Below are 23,649 nucleotides of genomic sequence, written 5' to 3'. Positions count from 1 at the left end.
AGCACTGCAACCTCTGGGACCCCGCCCAACACCCCCTTTGGCAAAGGCCTGCCCGGAGGGAGCCACTGGAGCTCTGTGTCCCAGCAGTGGCCAGGGACATTGTGCCAACTCAAGGGAGCCAGGCCTGAGCGGAGTGCACCTTTCCCCTCCCCACAGATGTTGAGCCAATCTTAGGTTTATCAGTACTAGAACCTGCATTCAGCCTGTGGAGAAGCGGCAGAAACAGGCTTAGGTCAAGAGGCTCCAGAAGATTCTTCCCATCGAGCCCCCATGCAAAGCCCCATCCAACAGCCTACAGGGAAGGAGAAAACTCCACACCCTAGACCTTCCTGTGGGAGATGGAAAAAGGGTCAGATGGGGACCTCAGGAGAAGACACTGTTTCAGTGACTTTTAATTCAGTAAATTTCACTCTTTGGTAAATTAACTTAAGGAAACAGTGAGAACAGTGAAGCCACGATTTATAGACAAAAATGTTCATCACAGCATTTCTTATTAACACCTAAAAGTGGAAACCAGTATTTAATATATGTCAATAAGAGAATGGCTCAATTATGATGCATCCGTGGAACAATTATTATGTTGAAAGACCCCATTACCCGACAAAACTGAATCACACGATAGAACATTAAGAGGGGAAAAAAGCAGGGGCGCCTGGGTGGCTCAGTTGGTTAAGCCACTGCCTTCAGCTCAGGTCATGATCCTGGAGTCCCAGGATCGAGTCCCAGGATCGAGTCCCAGGATCGAGTCCCAGGATCGAGTCCCAGGATCGAGTCCCAGGATCGAGTCCCAGGATCGAGTCCCAGGATCGAGTCCCAGGATCGGGCTCGCTGCTCGGCAGGGAGTCTGCTTCTCCCTCTGACTCTCCTCCCTCTCATTGTCTCAAATAAATAAATAAAATCTTTAAAAAAAAAAAAAAAAAGAGGGGAAAAAAGCAGATACAAGACGGTATATACAGCCTGAAACCAATTTTGTAAGAAGCTATACACAGTCTAATGTTAAAAGTAGAATAGTGATTTATTGTTCAGCAATAAGATCATGGGTTATTTCTTTCTGTGTATTCTTCATGTTTTTAAAAATTTGTATAAAACCTGTATGTATTATGTTGTAACCAGAAAAAAGCAGCAGCAACGCTTGAAAAACTAATTTTAAAAAGTAAACATTTCTTTGGTCCAATTTCCTGTTCCCTAGCACCACCTTACCATTTGCACTTTCTAGGTCTCAATTGCCTTTGTTAAAAGAAAGTATTAAACCAGTGTTTTTCAAACTGTTCCACAGAACCCCAGGGTACCGCAAGGGGCTTCTGAGATTCTTCAAGTGACTAAATTTGAATTTTAAATTTGAATTACTTTAGCCATTTTTTAAAACCATAATTTAAGTGCAGTATGCACTCTCAAAAATGTTAGATACCAAATTTCAACACACTAGAGGGCAACGGCCTATTATCTTGTGCTGCCAAATTAACTCCTTTTGTGCAGATTTCAAAGTTTTTTCTTAAAATTGTCTAGTTAAATAATATCCTGATATTTACAAGATGAACTTTAAGCGCACAGTGGGCGGGAGACTTACCATTTGCAACTATTTAACTGAGTTAGCATTAGGCATTGCAGAAAGCCAAATCCAAGAATCATCTCAACACTAGGACCATTAGGAAACTGCACTTGTCTCTAACCTCGCTGCCAAACCCAGTGATCATCTCAACAGCTTCATCGCTTTTGGTGACTCACTTCAGAAGATATTAAAACACCCCATAACGGCTTTTCTATATAGAATTGTTTGACAAGAATTCTGCCATTAGAAAAATAACGTTGAAAACCACTCGATTAAAGCACCCTACCTCTAAGTTTCCTTCTGACCACGTGTGGTTCTATGAAGCACAGTGTGGCGTATCATGGGAGGAGTGGAGCATTACGCTAAGTGGGGTCCGGGTGAGTCCCGGCTGTCACATGTACTATGTGACACTGGGCATGGTACTTCTCAATCTGAGCCTCAGCTTCCTCATGGGTAAAAAGGGTATAAAATCCTCATAGTTGGAGGGGTTCAATGAGATAGCAGGGTAGCTGCAGAGCCATTCATGTTACATCATTACCACTATTTGGTCTATGTAGGAGGAGGGGATGGAGAACAGTGGGCAACTCAGCCTGGCACCAAAAATTCACAGAGCAACAGATGAAAGTGCTTTCATATAGTCCATAATAGAAATTTCTTCACTAATAAAATCCAGAGCAGGCTCGCTCTAGATGACCTAGCCCATGATTATTTCTTTACCTTCTCTATCATCTGACTTTATACTCCACAAGTACACTTTTCCTTTAGTAGTAAATCAATTTCAGATCTCCACATTCTACCTCCCTGCACACTGCTTAAATGTGATTTTTATAATTATCTTCTGGGAAGAGGCTGTAACAAGCCCTTTTTTTAAAAAGCTAACACAGAACCTGTTAGTTACAACAGAACCGTTCAAGTCAGTGTAGATCAGAAATTACATAAAAGGCAACTTGTGGTAAAGGCAAGAAAATTAGACGGAAGAAACTTATAGTTTTAGAATACAGTCACATGCTCCTTGCAAGGAAACACACTATAGGACTATGATTTCCCTTTTGATTTGGACACAAGTCACAAGCAACGAATGCCACATGACCTCAAGCTAAATAATCCTAAAGCTAATTCTACTCAAAAACAAACCAAAGAATCTAAAATGAAGTCAACTGTTTCTGGAATAGCTGCTCTTTTGGTACATCACCTACAGGAACAAAATTCCTTTACATTTAGTATTTCCTTTGATGTCTATCACCCCGATAGAGGAGTCCACTATCCCCAGTTGGAAATTAACACAGATTAAATGACTTGTTCAATATCTCAGAGATAATTTATGATGGATTGAAGACTAACAGTCATATATCCTGTCTCATGAGCTCATTGCTTGTCCACCAGATCACACATCTGCCAGAACTCCTCTGGCTTGTTGGTCTCCAACAGTGACTGAGCTTCAAATTAACACAAGTTTGATTGCTCATTTAAAAGACAAAAATATATATATATATGTATAATGATAATGCATTTTACGATGCTAACTAAACCTATAGGGATAATCATTTTGTAATCTACACATATATCAAGTTATGTTGTACTCCTTGGACTAGTGTTCTGTCAATTGCATCTCAATAAAACTGGGAAAAATAATTATAGTTAGGTGGTGCCTAGCAATTGACAAAGCATGTGCATTCAAATAACCTACCTCCTGTGCAACCCAGAGACAGCCTCAAAAGTGGACAATATTCTTTGCCTGTAACTGATGGGAAAAAAAAAGACTCGTGCCTCCTAAAGGACTGTCCAGATACACAACAGCAGTGAGGGGACTCACACACACCTGAGGTGGATCCAAAAACTGAAGTGGAGGCCCCACCCCACCCAAGAGGCCTCTTACTGGGGTGAGAGGGAGTTTCTGGTATTTTTGTTGCTCATCTTCCTAAAGGAACAGGAAAATAAAAATTAATTTGACCTAATTTTCTACAGACTTCCAGAACACTAATTTTTGAGGTCAAGACTCCCCTGGCTATGGTGTTTATCTCCCCTGAAAAATGATGAGGGCAAGTTTAAGTTTGGGAAGAAAGCAAAACAGCACCAGACTTGTGGGGAGAGGGGGGGTGGTGATTATTCTCTTTCCATGGGCCTGAAAGGGAATTTCCTCTTCTCTACTGTTTAGTTATCAACCTACACTAGTTTACCAGCTAAAGAGGACAACAATGAATTAGGATTGGGGGAAACGCAATGGAATTCAGTAGGGTGCACGAGCTTAGCATGTAGGTTTTGAGGTTGGAGTCCTGGCTCCAAACTGAGCAGCTAGCTGCGAGCCCTTGGCAAAGTCCCTTCCCCCACACACACTTTCATTTCTGTCTTCAAACCATGAACACCTACCTTGCCGTAAGGACTTAAGATCATCAGGGGAAGCCGACAGATGAACTATCATTACCGTTACTGTTCATTTAAAGTAACATCATCATGTTTTTAAACATCCATTTTAGCAAGTGAGAAATTCCCAAATTAGATCGCATTTTCCAATAGAGGGGCACCTATGACATGTGTACGTCTGCCCTGGGCTCTCCTGAAAGCAGCTGTTCATCCCATCCTGGAAAAGCTCACATTCCAATGGGAGGCAGAGCTACTGCCAAGGCCCCCAAGGCATTCACAGAACCAATAATGTGCAAGCTGGGGAGGGGGATGCACCCTTAAGTGGCAGCCTTGCAGAAACACGGTGGCATGGAACAACAACATCAAGTGCAATTTCTCAAAGATGAGATTTCAAGTTTTGGTTCCTCCCTTCTGAATGAGCCTGGGGCCAGCCGATAGGGCCATGCTGGGTGCTAAGTGGCACAGCATGCTTATAGCAGGAGTCATGGAAGAACTGCATTAACTGTGACCCCTCAAACAGCATAATTGCCACGTATGTGTGTCAGGCCGACACTCAGGCCCTGCCTAGCCTGGGAACGGGCTGCCCTCCACCAGCTGGAGCTGGCTTGTCTTCGCCACATGCCTGTCACTCCAGGGTGAAGGTTTGAGGGGGAGAACACATACCTTCCCCCACCCAAATCTGTCCTTGATTGGCCTCCACCATAGACTCTGGCCTGGCTCCTTTCCCTCCCCCATTGAGCTTCCATGTTGCATAACCGCCCCCGTTCTGCACGGCACAGGAGATTAGTGTCTGCATGTATGGGAGGGAGCTTACCATCCTCTCCAATTTCTCTCCTCTCGGACTCCCACAAACTCCTGAGGGCCCAGACACCAGGGTCTCACCGTCTGCACTCAGGACAAGCCCGGTTCCAAAGCGCTGGCATTGTGCGAGCTATTTACCCTGCCCAGAAATCAGCCCAGCATGGCAAACTCTGCTCTCTTCAAGGTGTGGCCCAAGTCCTAATCTTTTCCTCAGATTTCCTTTGACCAAGTCCTCCCTCCTGAAACCTTCTTGAGCATGAGAATCAATAGTACACCCCTGGCACCACATTGTAGTGTGTTGTCCTGTGGCTATCTAGGGAGACCCTTCTGGGAGCCACCCCAGGACTCACCTGGGCCAAGTCACTGTTTCACCCTTCCTCTTTATATGTGGCTTCCCATAGCAGCTCACTAACGCAAAGAGAGCAAGCTTCCCAGACAGTAAACAGTAGGAGAGAACTAGTAAGTTCTCAAAGTCTTCTGGTTAGATTTGACAGTGGCCGGAATAGCTCTAATAATTTAACCTGGATTCACTTTATCTTCACTTTGAGCGTTCAAGCTTCTAAGGGGAAGCATCACATCTCTAAGTTCCAGGTGGTGGGCAACTCAGCCTGCACAGAATATTTACATATCTATAGCAAATATAAGGGACCTACAAAGAACAATGATCCAAGGTCTCTAGCCCTTAAGGACAACTCCAGACAGCCTTGGGGGAACCATGCTATTCTGAGCACTTTCCACCTCCACTTAGCTGAATGGTCATCTATGGTCATGGTTGCATGAGCCATTAAAAGACCATGAAGACTACTTGACAGAGTGGTGCATCCCTGGAGGGACCCAGTTACACATGGCAGCTAGAAAGAGAAAGACCACTGTAACCCTGCTGGCATCCTCTAAGACTTAGGATAGAGGCCTATCACCCCAGGCCTGCCTTTCACTCACTAGCTAAAAAGGAGGAAGAGAAGAAAACCCTTCAACTCTATGGTTAAATTTATCCCCTGCAGTCATTCTTCCAGGGCTTCACATCACGGTCTGGAACAAATGCAGTACTCCTCAGAGGCAGGACACTTGACAAAAGGACCTTTGGGAGTCATGGCCAGGCTCCATCTTTCTATACCACAGGTCAGGCTGAGTTTTCTTACCAGAGCCCAGCCTCTAAGAACAGAATTCAAGATACTGGTTTGTTCTATCTAATTACAACTGGAAAGATGATTAGCTTTCTGAGAGGTTAGTCTTTCTCAGGTATCTGGGAAGAATTCACAAGAGCCCACCAAGACAGACCCACAATTTAACTGTCAGCACAAGTGAAGACATTCCACCCTTCTAGGGCCATCCTCAGGGTCCTCCTCACCCACTGTTCTTAGGAGGTGTAAATCCTGACCAATCGGGCTACCACCCTGATGCACTTAGAGGGGACAGGAAATACATTCTGAAAAATAAGTCCCTGAAACAAACACCCCACCAGGCAATTCCAAGGCACCCCCTCATAAACAGACCTGCAAGTGAGTGAATGCCCACTCATCCGGCTTCTCGGAAAGTGGACAGCAAAAGCTCTTAACTAACTCCACCCCCTCTGACCTTCTGTTCCAGCCCACAGTGCATTTTCATAGGTTCCATCAACAGGGCTGCTGCCAAACAGATTTCAGAAAAAGAAACATCACTAGAATTTCTAAGAAATAAAGCACCTCAAAACGTACATATTTAATTATCTAGATGGGTGTAGGTCTCCGTGAAACAGAAAAGCATCTCAGGGAAATGGTGCCTCTGCAAACAGCATTTTATTTGAACAGAATACATCTAAATAATCCCCCGTCCTGTTATTTCTTTAGCAGTACAGAAACAAAATGAAACTAGCTCTGATGGGAGCAACTTTAGTTTTACAGTATTAAAAATGAAAAGAGGCTTCCTTTGCCATCATCCTAGGTTCTTCCCCACTCACATCTGCTCCACATCTGAGCGCCATTCAGGAGAATAAACAGCATAAAAACCAGCAGCGAGTGGAGTCTACAGGGACAAAACTACTACGGATGTCACATTCTGACATTGGTCAACAGCACAACCCTAACCCTTTCTCCACACGTCGTCTTGTCTCTCCCCTCTCACTGCCTCTCCAGGGAGCTCACAGCAGAGTGCTCTCACCAGAGGTAGACAGTATAGAGAATGCACCTTTTCTCTGCTAAACAAAGCTATACCTAGGAATCATCCCATTTCTCGTTGACCCATATCCAACTCAGGCCAGAGATCCAGAGACCATCTTGCCCCCACCAACGATCAGTCTTTTCCCCTCAAATCCATATATTTTTACTATGATAATTTCAGACTTCATCAGAAAGGCCATTATGCCTGCAAACTTTAAATAATTTAAGTGATTCCTTGTATATAAATATTTCATATCAGAAATTGATTTCCAAATGAAGTACACATGAAGAATGACCACACTAAGCAGTGTCCAAGTACATCCTATTGTTCCAAGATACGGGCAGCATTTTAATGCCTCCGAAAAACTGAATTCCACAGGAGGCCCTGCAGGATTCTATGCAACATCTATGTACAAGTAAAACGGCTGCCTCTAACTCTCCCTTCCCATTATACTAGAAATGGAGCCAGTGGAGTCTGCAGGAAGAAGGGCTAAATAAAAGTCTTTGAAACAAATTTTTGTTTGCTGAACTGCTTAGTTTTCAGGGGAATAACTGGGGAAGATTGAGAAGTTTGAGACAGGATGCCAGATACTTGAATGGTCATGTCTAGAAAGCACTGAATTTTCACCTTGGGTAATACCGGGGTAAGATTTTAAGCACTCCAACCCTGAAAGAGCTCTAGTCACTTGGCCCCTTCTGTGTCAGGAGGCAAAGAAAAAAATTTTCTGAAATTTGTGAGAAAACACAGGCTGTGATGCAACCACAAGCCGCCGGACACGCACACATTCTCCCCGAGTGGCGTGAACAGTGGTCACGTTGAAAGGGGTGAACAAAGAACAGGGGCACACCATAAACACCATTAACCAGGGCTCCAGGCAGCACCGAATAAACCAACTCAAACCCAATAGGCACGGAGGCCCCAACAAAAACTTTCCAGGCAGCCTCAGGAGTGTGACAGCCCAGACCCTAGGGAATGCTGCAGTGTGGCCAAGAAGGCAAAGTGCGCAGGGGGTCCTCCCTGAAGCCCCTTCTCTGCCCTCTCCAACACTGGCCACTCCTTTCCACCAGCTCTTCCTTGGGTACCAAGTGGTGGCTGAACCATGGAAAAAATGCCCAATTCTTGTGCCAAGCCAGCAGCACAAAATTGAGCAAATTAGCATGCATATATAACCCCCCTATGTACAATTCGGCAAAGCACCTCCTCACTGACGGAGACTTAGAACACACACACGTGTACACACACACACACACACACAGGAACTTTTTACCAGAGCGATAGCTGGGAAGAAAAAATTCTAACTCCTCAAGCCTTAGTGGAACTACATCCTGCCTTGCTTTAGCTGCTGCATTTAGTTTGATGTAGCTAAATTAACAAAAATGTTCCCTTGGCATTTAAATTCTTTTTCTCTCCCTTTTCCTCCTCCTAAGCAGAGTGGGGAGGGTGACGCATAATAAGTCAAAAGACAAAGCAACTTCAAAACAAAGTCAGTTACTTGTAAACAATCCTTGTGGGCACTTTTTCCTCTGCTCTCACCCCCCCCACCCCAAGAAAAACAGCCCTGCCAGTTGTAATAGAAAGCCAAGTAAAGATAAATCAATTAGCTTGCTAATTTCTCCCCTCTCATTTATTTAGCTCTGCACTGTATTTGCCGTAATTGACTACAATTATGTTAATTACTAACTCCAGTATAATTACTATATTTATTGTCATTGAGCATGCGATGTACCCACAGCAAAGCTGGTATTTGTCGGGCATCAAGAAAGCAAACTGTCGAGAGGTGATTCTCTGCAAACTGGTGGATGTGGCTTCAGCAAATCAAAGGGCAAAAGAGATTTCATGCAATGTTCATTTGAAAGCACCAGTTCATTAAGGATATTAATTTTCTGATAACTACACATTTAAGCATGACACACACCAGAGCAGCGTCTACAGGATTTCACAATTATTAATGCGTGACAGTTTCAAATGCTAAGTGAATCAATTAAACAGCAGCATTCACAATTTGAGAAGAGATAACTGCTTCATAACTACCTAAGACTACAATTTTCACATGACAAAAAAGAGCCATTGAGGCGCCTTCAAAACCTGACAGGTCAAGAAAGAAGTTTGAAACAAAAGCACCTTACAACCATCATCTCTCCTCTTTACTTGTCAGATCAACTTTGCTAGTGTCTCCCCAGAAACGGCATCACATACCAGCTGCCACAAGGTGATTTTTCATGTCTTGTCAAAGAAATCTTTTATTCTATTTGCTCTGCATTAACATGTTACATTTATTGATCAAGGGCCTGTTCGGCAGCCACAGCAGGGCACTGAGCTCTCCATGCCTACGGGGCTTTGATGTCCCGGTGACATTCGAGCCCGAATAATGCACATACTAAATGGATTTAATGCAGAAATGTGTTTGGGCCTGACAGTTACATTAATAACAGCCCCTCACACTGATAAATATGCAATTGCTACTATTAAGAGTTACCCAATTATGGGGAAAATATTTCTCTACCTTATAAATAAATCCATCAAGGAAAAAAAAGTTTTTAACAATGGTGCATTTTCTTAAAACACTTCTCCAGCTGCAGAGAATGGGGCATGTGGGGGTTAACACCCCCTCTCCGGCTTTCCCCTCCAATTGTTTTTAATAAGTCTTGCTTTATCTCAAGAATGGTTTGGGGTTTTGTTTTTTTTTTTTTTCACCTCTTTTGTTGGTCTTCCCTTTTCTACCCGTCTCTTATTTCTTCAGAACAGAGAAAAAGCAGACACCCACGAGACTGAAAATCGGGTTCTGTATAAACTCAGAGAGGAGCTTAGGGGAGGTGGTGCAAAGGTGGGGGGCACATAGCTGATCCCTATAATGATGAGTCTGGAGGAGGAGGAGTTTTAGAGAGAGAGAGAGAGAGAGAGAGAGAGAGAGAGAGACTCTAGAAACCTGAACATATGGGTCTCTCTCCCTCATTTAAAACCCTAAGTGACCTTGTGCCGTGGCAGTGATGGGGTGGGGGTGTGAAGGGGAAGGGAAAGCAGCTGGGAGAGAAGAGACCTTTTATTAGAAAACTCTTGGCCAGGGAGAATTTGTAGTTATTATATCCCTGCAATTAAACACAGACATCCAGCAAAAAGCATTATCGTTCCCCTTTCATCATAAAGGAGCAGCGACAGCTGAAATCACCAATACTGCAGTCCCTGAGGAGACAAGAGGTTTTTCAGATGGTGGGTGTGTGCATGCAAGTGAATACATGTGCAAATACGGGGACACACACACACACACCCTCTTCTTTTCTCTCCAGACTCAAAACTCACGCACGCAGTAATGGGTCTCAGGGTCCCCATCTCAAGGCTGGGACAGAGAACAGTCTGAACCACAGCAATTACTAAGCCACTTCCCATGACAGTGGCCTTCATCTGAGCCATACCTCACAGCCCAGGGGGCAAGAAAAGGGAGTGAGTTCCCTGGGAACCTCCCACCTCCAAGCCAGACCAGGTCTCACCATGAGGTCCTGTGAACCCAAGGTTTCCAGATAGGGGTTTTGGAGAAACAGAAGAGAAAATGCAACAGATAGAACACTGAAGCCAACAGGGTCTCCAATTTGGAGCTGCAAAAACCACTGTGACTCCACAGTGGTGGCTTCCACAGGCTGCTCAGGATTTTCAAAGAAAAAGAAACCTTTTCTCCGCACAAGGAAATGTAGGCTTGGAAACAGCTGCCCATCTTCTCTCACACAAAAAAGCAACAAGTTGTATCTTAAGAAGCAGTGTGGAGTCACGTCGAGATGAAGTCCAATCCCCAGGGCCACTTAATCCCCGCCCCCCCATTTAACTATCGGAGTAGTCTGTGGCAAACTTCTTCCCCCATCTGGGGATCAGTTGCTTCACCTGTAAACTGTGGGTAGTAACAGTCACATTGTAAAATGCTACTGGGAAGACTGAATAACACCTGAAGTGTTCTGCTCAGCTCTGGCATGTAGTAAGAGCTCCATAATATTGATGAAGACAATAAACATGACTGATGTCACTCGTTTGATACCTTGTCCCTGGACTCCTTTGGAGAGAGAAGCCAGTCACCTCTCAGGGCTTATGTGCAAGGCTGCTTTATTGTGAAACTCAGGAGAGTCACTCTACAACCCATCTGGGACAGGATTCAGAGGTCTTCCTCAACAAACTGCAGTTGGCATGGGGAAGGGTTCTTTTTGTCCAAAGCCATCCCATGCTCTGCAAAGCATCTCTGGCCTCACCCGCTAAATGTTAGTAGAGCCCCCTACCGCCATCATTGTGACAGAACTTCGTGGGTGAGAACATGAAGAGCCAGGGAGTAGCAAGTCTGAAAGGGTTAAGCTTGCCAAATCTCTACCCCCTCCCCCAAAACACCACTGCTTCCAACCACTGCCCTGACTAGACGGAGGGCAGCTTTGTCCACAGGCACAGTGAGGTCCTCAGAATAGACAGCAGGGCAGAGGGAGAGGGCAGAGCAGTGAGGCCCGAGTTCAAAAAGCTCAGGGAGACAAACTTTATAAAGAAAGGGAAATTTTTTTTTTTTAAAGATTTTATTTATTTGCAAGAGAGAGAATGAGAGACAGAGAGCATGAGAGGGAGGAGGGTCAGAGGGAGAAGCAGACTCCCTGCTGAGCAGGGAGCCCAATGTGGGACTCGATCCCGGGACTACAGGATCATGACCTGAGCTGAAGGCAGTCGCCTAACCAACTGAGCCACCCAGGCGCCCTATAAAGAAAGGGAAATTAAACCCAAGATCCTGAGGCAGTAAAATGGATGAGAAGGGAAATAAAAGGCATTATGAGAAAGTCTAGGAATTTCTTATCCTAGAGACAAACACAGTAGGAAATCTGGAGACAATGTTTATCAAAGTACTTTCTAAGTCACATTGCAAGTTACAGGGTTCATCATCATCTATGAGAAAGCTGAACCTCATGATGGCCCCTTAGACAACTCTCTCCAATCTCCCACCACTTCCCCAGCCCAGTCTTACCCACAGTGGCTCAAAACCTATTTTCCCTGACCAGAGGGTTATGAATCCAGGGAGTCAGGACATTCTTGGAGGAGGAAGAGAGAGGGTGGTGCCATTTAAACCCTGATACCTGTACCCTTAGTGATCCCCCCTCCCTCTCCTCCATTCAAGCTGTTTTTGATGGTGCTACAGTCATGGAGGTTACTTGAGAAAGTCTGAGTAAAGGAAATCAAAGTCTTGCCCCTGAGACATTAAATAGTACTTGTCAAGTCATGTTTCCACTTCACCTTTTGGTTGTATGTTCTGTTGGGAGCTAGAGACATGAGAATGGCCAGTGATACGGTGGGCACAAAAAAGAGGCTTCTCACAACACTGCCCAGCTTAGAACCCTTGCTCCAGCATACAAAGACCCTTGCCTCCTTGGAATTTATCAATGCCCTAGAACTATTCTGAAAATTCACTAACAGTTTATCTTTCTAAAGTCTATCTTTTCTACCATCATCTCTACCATCATCTCTTTTGCCACCCCCACTCCACTATCAACATGCTCTCCAAGACAGACCACTACATCTGGGTTTTAAAAATATGTATGAACAAGCTGCCTGACTCCAAATAAAGGATTTGATGAAGACCCATGTCAACAGAACATGCCCTTTCAACTGTTCTCCTGCGAGTCTGGGTGGGGAATTTTTTCTTACCGATTCCCACTGTACTATCAACAAAGGTATGATCCTAACTGACAAAAATGAGAAACATGTGTAGAGGACAACTGGGTTGAGCCTATGGAATGTCAAAGACAGTTGGAGAACTGAAGTACATTGGTTAGCATCGGCTAGGTTATGCTGCATTAACAAATACCCTAAACTCTTATAAACAGATTTAGCTCTCATTTAAAACTGATGTCCAACATGGATCAGCAAAGGGTTTTGCTCATTTATAGTCAGAACCCAATGATTACAGCAGGTAGAAGAGTAAATGGCAAACTGTGCACTAGCTTTTCAAGTTTCTGCCAATTGGTCACACCAAAGGATGCAGCGATGTACAAACATACCATGCACAGAAGGACAGAAAATCCCGAATGTCCATAAGGAACCCCAATGACTTCAATAGATTGAAATGGCCCCTGTGGAGGGTTAAGCATGGGCTTTCAGCCTCCCCAGCAACACGTTTCAGCTCTAACTATAGCTATGCTTATGGAGGACCTATTACGTGCCAGGTAATTTGTGAGGCACTTTACACAGTCACACACTCAGAATTCCTGCAATCAGGTTAAGGCCAGTTAAACAACTGGTGAGTGACAGAAGGATTTCAAGCTGGGGTGTCTAACCACAAAGCCTTGGTTCCTTTTCATTCCCTGCCCATTTTCCCAATTTTGCAGCAAGTTACCAGGCCCAGTTTCATCTAGCAGTTCATAACAGATACAAATGGTGGTGTGCCTGTCCTCGAAGGCTTACAGTGCACCCCTGAGTGTCCACTTCACCGCCTTTGTGAGGGTGGGGGGCACAGACCCACCATTTCTTTACTGGAGCTTCCCAAACTCTCCAGTCTTTCACTTTCTTTAGCCTGGCCAAAGCCAAGGAAGCAACAAGCAAGCTCCCACCTAAGAAATTTTCTCCTAAGCAATTCCCCAATTGAGTACATTTATCAGAGTGATGCTAAATAAGATGCAAGTGCAAATAATTTAATTTTTTAAAATGTAAGCTTCCTGTTGCCATAGATCAATTAAACCCTCTTGATTTTATTGCCAGATTGACACAGGCGTATTTATCACTGTTTGCCACGGGAGCCCCGCTCTGCCCGCTGTGTTCAACAAGCTCAGCAAGCAACCCACTCAGGACTCAGGGCCCTTGGGGGCATGGGATGGGCACCACAGAGAACTCTGTCCTTTCCCAATCCTGGGAACAAGGAAAACTGAAGCTGGAATAGCTCATTAACAAGCTCTTTTTGCCTTGAGCAGATGAAGGAACCAGCACTGGCTAAAGCATAGGATCTCTTCACTGATCACAGTAAAAATAAAATATGAAAACCTCAAAAACAAGTTCAAGGAAGAGTTTGGGACAATGGTACTCAAATATTCTTAGTAGGAGAATTGGTAGAACCTCTCTTGAGGGCAGTCTGACATCTTTATCAGAGCCCTCTGACAATTCGGGTCTCTAGGAATTTATCCCAAGAAACTAATCAGAGACCTATTCATGAGCATTACAAGAATATTTATAACAGATATTTTTAACAGTAAAAATCTGGAAACAATCTAAATGTCCAACACTAAGAAATAAGAAACCATTAAAAACTGTAATGCAGTATTTAATGATAGGAAAATGCTTCCAACACAATGTGAGCAACAGCATCATTTTTAAATATTTGGCATTATAAAAGATTGGAAGACAATAAAATGTCAGCAGTGGTGATTTCCAGTGGTTAAGATTATCAGTGATTTGAAAGAAAGAGCATTTCCTTATGCCTTTGAGTTTAACATTTCTATATTGATCATGTTTCTATTTAAAAAAACAATCTTCAAAAAACAAAATCTAAAGTACAATTTCATGCAGATGCAGACATTGGACTCGTGATCATTAATGCATTCAAATTCAAGAAACAACACTCCTCCTCTCAAGCATTACCTAATGAGCTCTCTAAACCCTCTATCCCCCATTCCAGGGTGGAAGGCAATCACCTGTCCCTGGGAATCATGTCTAGGAAGAGTCCAATGTCTTTCGTTCCCCCAGAACAGAGTCATAGAAACAGTATAGCCTGAATTTCCACAACCTTCTGCATGGACAGGTAACCAGTTTACTATTGGCGGATCCAAAAGAACCAGAGGATTCACGATAGTTAATGCAGGAGAGAAGGCAGAGGTATAACAGGATAAAAGTTTATATGTATAGTGACTTAAAACCAAAGTTTAGAGCTTATAAATCCATAAGCATCCTTCCCTCCAGCATGAACAGGTGGCCATAGGAAGAATCAGCAGAACCATCACTTTTATGAATGAGATTAACAATGTTGATGGTGTATGGTTATAAATTAGTGGTAAGACAACAGAGAAGGATGCTCCTAATATGAGTGGTTAATTGAAGCCTGGTGCCTCCCTTTTAACTAATACCTTGGTAAGAAGGAATACAATATGGCCACTTAAGACATTCACATTGTAGCATATGCACAAAATAGCTCTGGAGGACTACAAAATGATGAGTGACAGCAGGGCAGAGGAGAACTGGAAGGCTAAAAAAATCTACATGTAAAGAAAAATTTTTTCCTACTTTTTGCATGTTTGTTCCTTCTAAAGCTTATGCCAAGTGCACACCCCTCCATTGCTCATCCCTGCCCCAATCCAGCTACAACCCAGTGTGGTGATCACACACCAAAAACAACAGGACCCTGATGAGATGGGATGGCACCTCAAACTCAACACTACAGAAGTGTTCTCCTCTCAACAAAGGGGAATTAAATTCACAACTCCCCTCCCTCCAAATCTGTTTTACTAACCTCCCTCTCACTGAATTGCCCTGCCTCTAGAACCTGTCCTTTCCGATAATAAATCCTTATATATCCAGCCCCTCAGAGACCACAACCCCTTCTCACTACTGACTCTGCTCATCTTTCTGTCTCTTTCACACACACACACACACACACACACACACACACACACCCCACCCCCCCTCAGGGTCCAGCCCATTCTCTGCCAAGGGGAGGCAGGGCCTCTGCCTTTGACAAAGACAGCTCTGTTTCCTCAGACCTGACAGCTCAGTCCCATGACCTGTCCCCCACTGACACCCTCCCTCATGGGGCCCAGCCCCCTCCAACCCACATCCGGGCTCCCACCAGCAAGGCAGCCACAGCCTGAGCCACAATGCCCCAAGCTTCTGGAAGCCAGGCACACAAAAAGAGCTCCTTCCAATGTCCAAGCAAAGAAACCCTTTCCCTGCGTCTGTACTGGGGAGCTTTTTAAGGGGCACACACCTCTCAGGCACCATCCAGTCCAGGCTGTGTACTTTTGTCCTGTCCTTGAGTATTAGGACCAAAAATCATCCTTCATTTCTTTAGAGTCAGCATTTCTTTGTTTGGCATCCTCTTATCACTACATATTAGTTTGTGACTTTTCAGTTTCCACATCTCCCCAGAAGCATACAAACCCTTGTATGCACGCACTCAGCACCCACTCTCTTTCTACATAACCCTCTGGACATCTCTTCCCAGAAGACCATGCATCTCAGTAAGGACCAGCCCAAAAAGCTCTGTTGGCTTCAAGTCCCCTCTACCCGCTTGGGCCTTAATGCCCTGAGTTTCGTCCCTCTTCTCTCAAATTCTTAATTCCCCAGTGTCCTGACTCAGAGGCTGGGAGAGAAAATACTCCAAGGCGTGGAAACACAAAAATGCCTGAGCCCTGGGGTGGGATTCGAGCTCCTCATCTCTTCTTCCACCCCAAGACAGTTTGTTCCTTTCGGAGGACAGCACAGCTTATTAGGAAAACCACCACCCTGACCCCTGCTCATTTATCCCATTGATATCTGCTTTCCAAGTACCTCCTACTTCCCTCTTCCAAGCCCCCAAACCAGTCACAACTGGTAACCTTCTATGAAGAAATGAAATCACTGTCTGTATTCTCCAATGGAATAATATAGAAGATCACACTTAACTTTTGCCAAGATTGAAACAGTTGTTAGAGTTCCCCTCCCACCTGCCCCATGCCAACAGTGTCTGAATTGCTTTGAAATACCATCTGGGAGAAATCACCACAAAATATTTAAGGTTCCAATTCATTAAAAAAAAAAAAAATCAAAGAAAGAAAACACACACATATATGCACCTTACCTGTGATTTGGCATATCTTTGGGAGATGGGGTTACCCAGTAAAGCATTCCTAAATGCCACAAAATGCTCTTGTTGGTTCCATCTCATTCCTTCCCCAAGAGTATTCTAACTTTTTCTGCATAGGTATCAGTGAGAAATGAAAAGAACAAAGTAACATGACAATGGTCCTCTTATAGGATCTCGGGGGAGATGGTCCATGCTTGCAGCTTTTTCACAAAAAGGCTAACCAAAGATTCATCTGAAGCAAAGTCTCACTTTCGGGGTGTGATTCCACATGTCTCAGAGCCCCACACCCTATGCAGAACTGGACGGTGACTTGCACCTAGAGGCCCTGACCAGGGGCACTGGTTCCTCCCTGGCCCAGTCTGCATCTTGTGAATGGTACATACCTCAGAAGGTTAAAGCTCAGATCGAGCCTCTTTGCGAAATGTCCACAGTCCCTGCCAAGATGCTCTGGAATTTCTCTGCAGTCCTGGCCTATGTAGGACACCTGGAAATTAAAGGGAACAGAAACAATGTGGCAAACGGAAATCGCCCAGCTGCTCCCAACCCGGAGTCATTGATCTGAAGATTGCTTCCCCAACTTTAAAAGCAGGCGCCCCTCACACACACAAAAAGGCTACATTGTGACTGTTTTCCTGATCAAATCAGCTTTGGGGGTTTCAAGGACTCTGCCAACAGCTCCCCTTTCCTGGTACACTTGGCATGATGGAGACTAATCCCAGCACAATGGAAATTGGGACTAAAATTGGCCAGATTCAGGTGTCCAGAAAAGCCCCCATGTCAGAGCACGCTGATAGAATCACAGCAATCAGCCTCTCGCTCAGGGGCCTTCCCAACAGCTGCCCTTCTGGCTCTCCTCCTCCCTGTCCTCCCCTGCCCCCCCCCCCCAAATACCCTGTTATTCACATTACCTCATAAAAGACACAGCAGATGCACTTACCAGCATTCAACCTGCAGGGTTCTGGAACAAATAGGGTTGGACAAGAAAACCTCCCCAGACCGCCAATCCCATCCTATTACCACTTCGTATAAAATGTCCCCCACCCTGTACAAAGCTGATTTGAAGGCGACAGGGAAATGAAAGGTGGCCACAGCTTCCAAGTCTCTCTTCTCCAGGGAGCCTTTTGCAACCAACCCTACTCGGGTTGCAGAGCTCTTCCCTTCGGCCTTCTTTGACTTATTTTATCATCTTTATTTATTATTAACAACCTAGTGTGTGTCCAAATATTAAGAAGCTGAATTGAAATTTGATGCCAGAATTTCTGACTGTAGGAAGGTCAGAGGGCTTTCTCACAGCTCCAACCACTCAATCTTTGAAAACCATTTTTTACAGATAGTTGCCAATTCAACCACAGGGTACGAATTCCAAAATCCATAAAACAAACCCATGGGTGAGAGTTGGCCAGTGGATCAAAACATAGGATATTTCCATAAAGGACTCCCTACCCCTGACCTCCAGGTAGAAATTCAGGCCTATTACATGCCTACAGTCTTGATCCTTTCTCCCCACAAAATGCATATCCTCCTACACGTAAGGTAAGAATGTCTTGGAATAAGTAAGAGATTCCCCAGGGGGTTATGCTTCCTAATGGGGAACAAAAATATGGTGGCCATATAGAACTCTAGATATTAGGTTGAACATTACGACTTACTAATATTCAATCCTAGAACTACAGAAATAGTACCTTCATAGGACTCAGCCTAATAAAAATCACACTGTACCCTAATATGCTCAATTTTCAAGTCCACTCCCTGTCCTATCCAATGGGGTCAAACTGCTGACAGTTTGACAGGATCCTTACTCACTCCTTTAGTAACTTCATTTCTGGAGGACAGAAAGTGGGGGAGAAAGGACAGAAAAATAGCTGATCCGATAAGGTAATTTAGCCTCAGGAAGACACAGGCTAAAAAATAAAGCTCTCAAAGTTCAATCTAGCAACCTCCCTTTTCTACATGGGACCGGGTGTTCCTCAGAACTCCTTGTGTAATAAACTTCTGCTTCCAAGCAGAGATGGAAATCATACAGCGAGAAGAGACTGGGGATATAAGGTCCCAATCAATCTAGGGACTTCAATTTCCCTCAGGATGCCCACTTGATCAGCAGCAGTTTCTGTATTAGAATATCCCATTGACCCTGCAGGCCCACGGAAATCACCAGAAAACCCATCCCTTTTACCCCATCATGCACCCCCATCTTATAGGTATCATTATTCAAGATCTCCGTGGTATATACAGCATAGAGGCTGAGGTTTAGATATGGAAACTGAGCTCTGTCCTTATAGACTCACCAAGGACTCAATCTTGTAGGGACCCCGTTTCTCAAAACCCCTCATGTTTTTACAAAGAAACTAAGACTTCAGCGGCATGCCCAGGGTAATACAGCTTCTTAATGATAAAGCCCTGTACCAGGAATAGGAACTTCCAACTTGGGAGCCATGGAGTTCTTACAAATCCACACATGGATATAGATTTTCTGGATCAATAAACACCAGTGGTACATCTATCATCGTGTTTTGGCTTCAAAAATGCGTCTTCCTAGCTGAAAGGTCATGAACTACCTCACGATAGGATGTTGAGAGCCCCAGAACCTGGGGAAAGAGAGGGAGATTTGCTCTCCTCCTTCTGTAGGATCCCCTTTCAAGAGGCAAAAGGAGCACCAAGAAAGCTATCACCATGAAGCATGCAGACCATTTACATGCCTAACAAGACTTTTATCAGCTTGTTTTATTACAACAGCTTACCCCAACATCCCAGGAAAACTAAAGCACAACTTGTTCCGCAGTGAAGACCAAGTCTCAAAAATTTAGTATGAAAACCAACTTGACAAGCCATCTGCATGCTTGGACACCTCACCCCCACCAACCCCCATGCTAAACTGGGAGCATTTAGAGATGTGAGTTAAGCGGACCATATTTAAGGGTCCAAATCCAAGGGACAAGGCTTAAAAGCAGCAGGCAGCCACCGCTAGGAACTGCAACCAACACTCATGAGAAGAAAAGTCATGTTTAGGAAGTGCTCCTGAGTGGAAGACATTACCTCTCAGATGTCAGGAAGCTTCTTGGAGCATAGGCCCAACCTCATGTAACAAGCCAGACCAAAAACAGTTTGCTACATGAGCAAATAAGGGGAATGGAGATTAACAGACCCTAAATGCCACAGAAGCAAAAGCACATCCAGAACAAGAGTCATTGTGTTTAGTCAATTACTTTTAGACTGAAAAGCCAGGTTTCGTGCTTTTCATTTGCCTACCTTATAGCACCAGCATCCCAAGACTTCTACCCCATGTGGAACGGTAACAGAAAGGGACACTATTACCAGGGAAGTGAAAACATATGAAGATCCTCCCCCACCCCAAGGAGGGATACCAAAGAGGAAAACAAGAAGGTCTGTGCAAAATTCCCACACATACACACACCCAGCCCCTCTGAGCAGAGGCCACAGGGAATTACCAACCTGATCAGAAGACTACAGATTTCTCTTTGCAGTTGGGCCAGTCAGGCCCTCTGGACATTTCTGAGGATAGTAGATTGGTTAGTAGACTGTGTATAGAGACGATTATTTTCTGATGCCTGACCCCAACCAGGGGGGAAGGAAGATCCTTGATTTTAAATTTGCAGTACTGAAAGCTCTGTCAGAATAGAAACAGTCCCTGTGCTGCTACTTCCTAGCTGTGTTATCCTGGATGGGTCACAATCTCAGTTTGTCTCCTCTTCTGTAAACTAGTCTAACACTAACCGCATCCAAAAGGTATGACGCATAAGGGAACTAACATTTATTAAAGCCTACCACCTGGCTGTTACCTAGTCAATCTTCATGAAATAGCCCAGTGAGTCATAGATCCTCAGCTTATAGCAATGAGAAGATAACTGAGAGTACACAGCCCTGTCCTCAGCATCCAGGGGCCACTCGGTAAATATTTGAATCAGACCAATATCCCTAAGAAAGGGATTGGTTATTCCCATGTCTCTTGGCACAAGATTTCAGGGCCCGAATTCCAAGTCTGCATTCGTATCTACAATTTTATCAATGCCACTACTTGGTCATCAACTAGTGGAAAAAGAAGATTGAGGACTTAATGCTGATATACATGATGCATTCAAGCCAAGAGAAGGCCAAATGAAGTCAGATTCATGTTGAATAAAAAGATTTTACAGAGGAGAGTGGAGGGAGGGCTGATATAGGCCAGTGGAACTCCTAAAACCCAGGGCAATAGCAGTCAGTACAAGGTGGTGTTGAAAGCAGTGACCTAATTTCAACATCATCCATCTCATTCAATTGTTTTAGTGGTGGTATGGTCTTTTGTTTTTTGTTGTTGTTGTTGTTTTCTGTGCACTTAAGCCATCTCTTTATCTGGGGGATAGGTCTCCATGAACTTCGAAAAAGTTATATCTGGTTTATGTTTGTACATTTAAGCAACATTGCAATAAAAACAGTATCAATACTATGGGCTCATCGGAAGGCGATTCTTTTTTTCCTCTTTAAGAAGGCTCTACCAAAATTTGAGAAGTACCATGTGACACACATTCCAAGAACTACTTCTTCTTATGGCTGTCATTAGAAACTAAAAGGGGCAGAATACTTTAAAAAAAAAAAAAAAATACCCTAAACCCCAGGGCTGCCACTCAGATCCACTGGCCTAGGAGGTTCATGACCTGGGAGACTAACACCCCAGGAGCATTTTCTCAGCCTGTCTTCTCAGCTCCTCCCCCAGCAGCTCCATCTGCTTAAAACAGTCCCCTAGTGCTCAAAATGCCTCACCAACAGGTTAATGATTGCCTTTGAGCCCTTTGGAGTAGGTTAAAAGCAGGGGGTGCAGGAAAATAATCAAGTTAGGGAAACAGGGGGAAAGGAGGCACAGGAAAGTTCTTAGCCCTACTGTTAAGTGTTCCATGAAGTTGGAAGAAGCTACACCCAAAGAATGCTGGGTCTGAAATGCAGAGACCTAGGGTCTTGGGGGAAGGGGACATTCTTGGCAGAGGCCCCCTCCTCCACTTCCTCTAGGCAGGCATGTTAACTCCCAAAAGCCCCTTTTCCTGCCATCTAAATAAGACCCAGGCTGGTACCTCCCTGGCCTGCTCACTTCTGAACTCGGAGAAGGTGGAAACATTTGCCCAGAGTAATCTCAAAAATCTAACTGTGCCTGACACTACCTGCCTTAGGCAATCCAAGGGGTGAGCTTCAAAACCTCAGAACTATTTCTCCAGGGCATGCAAGGAAAGGCCGGAGGAGGGCTGGCTTAATCAGAGGTGAAAAAGAGAGACCTGGCTTTTCCAGAAGGTAAAAGGCACCTGGGCCCAGCATCCCTCCAGCAATGACTGAGAACACCTGAGGCTCCACTACAGCGCTGAAAGCAAGTGAGGCTAGGTGTCTGTCACCCAGAGTTGAAACTGGAATGTTACCATTCCTCAGACACCAGTTTAAGAAGTCATGTGCCTAATGAGCTCTTGCCATTTGCAACAACATGGAGGGAACTAGAGGGTATCATGCTAGGTGTAACAAGTCAGAGAAAGACAAATACCGTACGATTTCACTTACATGTGGAATCCAAAAAATGAACAAAAAACAAAAACAGACTCAAATACAAGAGAACAAATTGGTGGTTGCCAGAGGGAAGGAGAGTGGGAGGATAAGCAAAATAGGTAAAGGGGACTAAGAGGTACAAACGGTTATAAAATAAGTCCTGGGGATGAGGAGCACAGCATTGGGAATATGGTAATATTGTAGTAACGTTGTATGGTGACAGATGCTAACTACCCTTGTGGTGAGCCAAGTATAATGTATAGAATTGTCGAATCACTACGTTGTACACCTGAAACTAATGTAACATCACATGTCAACCATATAATAAACTAAAAAGAGAAATCAGATGCCGAAATAAAACTGGGGGGACTTTAGCCTTCTACCTGTCTTGAATAAGGGGCCTAGGTTTAGGTTCCAGAGGCAGTCTGCAGTGTGGCCCCCAAACCTAGAGCCTGCAGGAATGCATTATGATTTTCATGGTCTTTAGTGGGACCTAGGCACTTTTGCCATCCTGGGGTCCTTAAAAAATAAACCACACACACATCCCTAATGTTTATATTTTACAACTTCATTAGTATAAAGACGAATATATTAAAATGTTTCTTTGACCAAAGTTATTTTTCTTCTGATTATGAAGTTACACATTTTATGAGTCCCAAAAAGTACCATCAGCTGTGGGCATGGTCCACTCTGCCTGATGGAGAAATTGGCGCTGCTGGCCTTAGCAGTGAGCACTAGGGACAGAGGAGGTGGAGGGGACCTGGTCGACCTAGGGGGCCTTCCCCTCTTCTCCCACAGTCGGGTCGGGGGGGGGGGGGGGAGCGGGGCGGTGCCAGGCCCCAAAGGGACCTGTCCTCACCAAGCTAGGGCGGGTCTGGACACCTGAAAGTGTCGCCAGCTGGAGACGCAGCCCCCCTGAGGTAGGGCGAGGAGCCCTTTCTACCTCGGGGTGGCCCTTACCCCAGCACTCCCTCCCCACACCGCTTGCCCCAAGCGAGGGCGGGGTTCGTCCTGGCGGACTTACTTGAGTTCCACTGACCACGAGCCCAGCCATGACGACTGGGAGGACGCGCGGCGCGGAGCACCGAGTGCAGGCGCGGAGCACCGAGTGCAGGCGCGGAGCACCGAGAGCCGAGCACTGAGCGCGGAGCGCGGCAGCTGCGGGCAGCACGGCGGCGCGTGCAGTTCCGCACTTAAGTAGTCAGCTGACCCGGCGGAAGCCAGAGGCGCGGGCCGGGTGCTGGGACTTGGGCTCAGCTGCGCCCGCCGCTTGCTCTCGGCCGGCCCTCGAGCCGGTGAGCCTAGGAACGCCCCCCGCCACGCGCCGCCACAGGTGGCCCCCAGCGCCCCGGAATGGCCTGACCCTTGACTTCCGCCATGGCTCCCGGGCGCCCCAGGATCTCATCGCCCCCTGAGGCTCCAGGGGACCAGGAATAGCATCCCCCCAAAACTCCACGCCCAGAACTCTACTGCGTTAGTCGGGGGCGGGCTAGGGGGAGCAGGGCTTCGC

General features: G+C 45.2%; 1 protein-coding gene across 1 annotated transcript in view; it reads right to left on the bottom strand.

Annotated features, from left to right (window-relative positions):
• The window catches only part of LRMDA (leucine rich melanocyte differentiation associated), a 1,059,156-nt gene extending 1,035,863 nt beyond the window's left edge, over window positions 1-23,293 (bottom strand). The window contains exons 1-2 of the mRNA XM_044916082.1: window positions 23,164-23,293; window positions 17,006-17,106 (exon numbers count right to left, since the gene is read on the bottom strand). Coding sequence (XP_044772017.1) covers window positions 17,006-17,106; window positions 23,164-23,193 — 131 coding nt within the window. The 5' untranslated portion in view covers window positions 23,194-23,293. The remainder of the gene's footprint in view (window positions 1-17,005; window positions 17,107-23,163) is intronic.
• Window positions 23,294-23,649: the final 356 nt, after the last annotated feature.

Source organism: Neomonachus schauinslandi, chromosome 6 (genome assembly GCF_002201575.2).
Source record: "Neomonachus schauinslandi chromosome 6, ASM220157v2, whole genome shotgun sequence".
In the NCBI taxonomy this organism is placed as follows: Eukaryota; Metazoa; Chordata; class Mammalia; order Carnivora; family Phocidae; genus Neomonachus; species Neomonachus schauinslandi.
The sequence above is the reverse complement of the archived record's forward strand: the minus strand, read 5'-3'. Positions and strand labels throughout refer to the sequence as shown.